Source organism: Rhinopithecus bieti, unplaced genomic scaffold, assembly GCF_001698545.2.
Source record: "Rhinopithecus bieti isolate Rb0 unplaced genomic scaffold, ASM169854v2 scaffold_12088, whole genome shotgun sequence".
In the NCBI taxonomy this organism is placed as follows: Eukaryota; Metazoa; Chordata; class Mammalia; order Primates; family Cercopithecidae; genus Rhinopithecus; species Rhinopithecus bieti.
The window spans coordinates 161,157-163,716 of NW_016807975.1; the positions used below are offsets into that span (position 1 = coordinate 161,157).

Below are 2,560 nucleotides of genomic sequence, written 5' to 3' on the forward strand. Positions count from 1 at the left end.
GATGTGGCCCTGGAGTATGCTGGCAAACACAAAAGAATTAGGCTTTTGGTCATTTTCCAGGTTGTTAAGCCAGTCCATATAATAACACAAAAGAAAATCTATTTGGATCAGAAACATCTGGATACTCTACTAACTCACTGTAGATGAACCAATGTCTTGCTACTCAAAATGTGCCCTCATCCCAGTGGTTCAACATACCCAGGGAACTTAATAGACATGAAGAATTACAGGCCTTGCCCCAGACATGCTAACATAAAATTTATATGTTAACAGTATCCTCAGGTGATTATATGCATATAAAATTTGAAAAATTGAAATTTCATCAAAGCTAAAAATTTTGGATAGTACTTTGCGAAAACAAGGTAAAATAACTTTTGGTGTTGCTGTCCAAAGCGCTGAGCTTTAAGTTTCCCTTTTTACTTATAGGCCACATTCTGTGTTTTACATATGAGAAAAGCAAATAAAGGATATTGAGAAGATTCATTTGCTTTTTGTAAAGTGCTACACACACATACACAGAAATATGTTTGACTACTATTACTTTTTTTCAGGTTTACTCAAATGAATTCTCAAGATTAACTCTGAAGCCATGGAATAAAACAAATAGAGATCATGTATTGTTCTCCAAAGATTCTCCATCACATACCTGTAGAGCTGGTCTACACCATGGTCTTGTCATAGGAAATAACAAAATAGTAAGAGTGGGATGTTAGAATGAGATCAACAACTAACTTTACCTTTGAACAGATGTTAAATTGCAGGGTATGGAGCTCAATTTACTATTATCAAATGTCTTCCCTATAAAAATACACATTTAACTGACTGGAAAGACACTCAGAGTTTTAGGCAGACAAACAAATGTACATGAACATCTAACCTGCTTTAAAATTCTAAGCATTTCTATTAAACACTGGGTCAAAATTCCAGTTCTTGTTGAGTTGTCTTTTTCCTTCTTTGCAGTTCTCTTGCTGGACTTGACTAAATGAAGACGTTAGGTTTGTCTTCTGCAATAGTCTAAGGCTTTTAGAAAATTCAACTTGGGATGTCCTCAATAATAAGAAAAGTTGTGTCTGAATTTACTTCTGATCCTAGGTAGATCTTCACGTATTAGATACGGGGCATAGAAACTCTCAGCATCCTAGTGTGGCTGCATCTAAGTACAAATACTGTTGAAGATAACTCAGTGGCAGAGCTTTAAAACAGTCTCTGTTTCACTCTACAGTAATTTTTATTCAAGTTACTTTTTGCGTTTGTTGCTTGGCTGTGAAAATATTATACAGTGGGTCTTCCTTTGGCATCCTGAAAGCTGGGGCATGGACAAGGTAAACCAGTGTGAGATAATTCATTCTTCTGGGACTCTCTGGTTACCCCAAACTTGAGATCATTTTCTTTGCTCTGATTCTAGTTATGTATGTAGTGATTCTAATTGGCAATGGTGTTCTGATCATAGCAAGCATCTTGGATTCTCGTCTTCACATGCCCATGTACTTTTTTCTGGGCAACCTCTCTTTCCTGGATATCTGCTATACAACCTTCTCCGTTCCCTCAACGTTGGTGAGCTTAATCTCAAAGGAAAGAAACATTTCCTTCTCTGGATGTGCAGTGCAGATGTTCTTTGGGTTTGCGATGGGGTCAACAGAATGTTTCCTCCTTGGCATGATGGCATTTGATCATTACGTGGCCATCTGTAACCCTCTGAGATACCCCATCATCATGAGCAAGAGCAAGATGGCGTATGTACTGATGGCTTCTGTATCATGGCTTTCCAGTGGAATCAATTCAATTGTGCAAACATCACTTGCCATGCGATTGCCTTTCTGTAGGAACAATATTATTAATCATTTCTTATGTGAGATCTTAGCTGTCCTAAAATTAGCTTGTGCTGATATATCTCTCAATATTGTTACCCTAGCAGTGTCAAATACTGCTTTCCTAGTTCTTCCTCTGCTCGTGATTTTTTTCTCCTATACATTCATCCTCTACACCATCTTGCAAATGAACTCAGCCACAGGAAGACGCAAGGCATTTTCTACGTGCTCAGCTCACCTGACTGTGCTGATCATATTTTATGGTACCATTTTCTTTATGTATGCAAAACCAAAGTCCCAGGGCCTCCTTGGGAAAGACAACTTGCAAGCTACAGAGGGACTTGTTTCCATGTTTTATGGGGTTGTGACCCCCATGTTAAGACCCATAATCTATAGCTTGAGAAATAAAGATGTAAAAGCTGCTATAAAATATTTGCTGAGTAGGAAAACTATTAACCAGTAAGACCAAAGGGATATATTAGTCTTTTATGTATAATTAGCTTGCATTAGCCATTTCACAATGTATATATGATATGGTTTGGCTGTGTCCCCACCCAAATCTTGAATTGTAGCTCCCATAGTCCCCATATGTTGTGGGATTGACCTGGTGGGAGGTAATTGAATCATGGAAGTGGGTTTTTCACATACTGCTCTCATGGTGGTGAATAAATTTCATGAGAACTGATGGTTTCAGTAAAAGCACAGTTCCCCTGTACCTGCTCTCTTGCCTGCCACAGTGTAAAATGTGCCTT

General features: G+C 38.2%; 1 protein-coding gene across 1 annotated transcript; it reads left to right on the forward strand.

The window, feature by feature from the left end:
- The first annotated feature begins 1,313 nt into the window (after positions 1-1,313).
- LOC108537156 (olfactory receptor 13C4-like) lies at positions 1,314-2,271 on the forward strand. The gene is given in 2 exon segments (XM_017884300.1): positions 1,314-1,330; positions 1,332-2,271. Coding segments are annotated over 2 exon segments (957 nt in total).
- Positions 2,272-2,560: the final 289 nt, after the last annotated feature.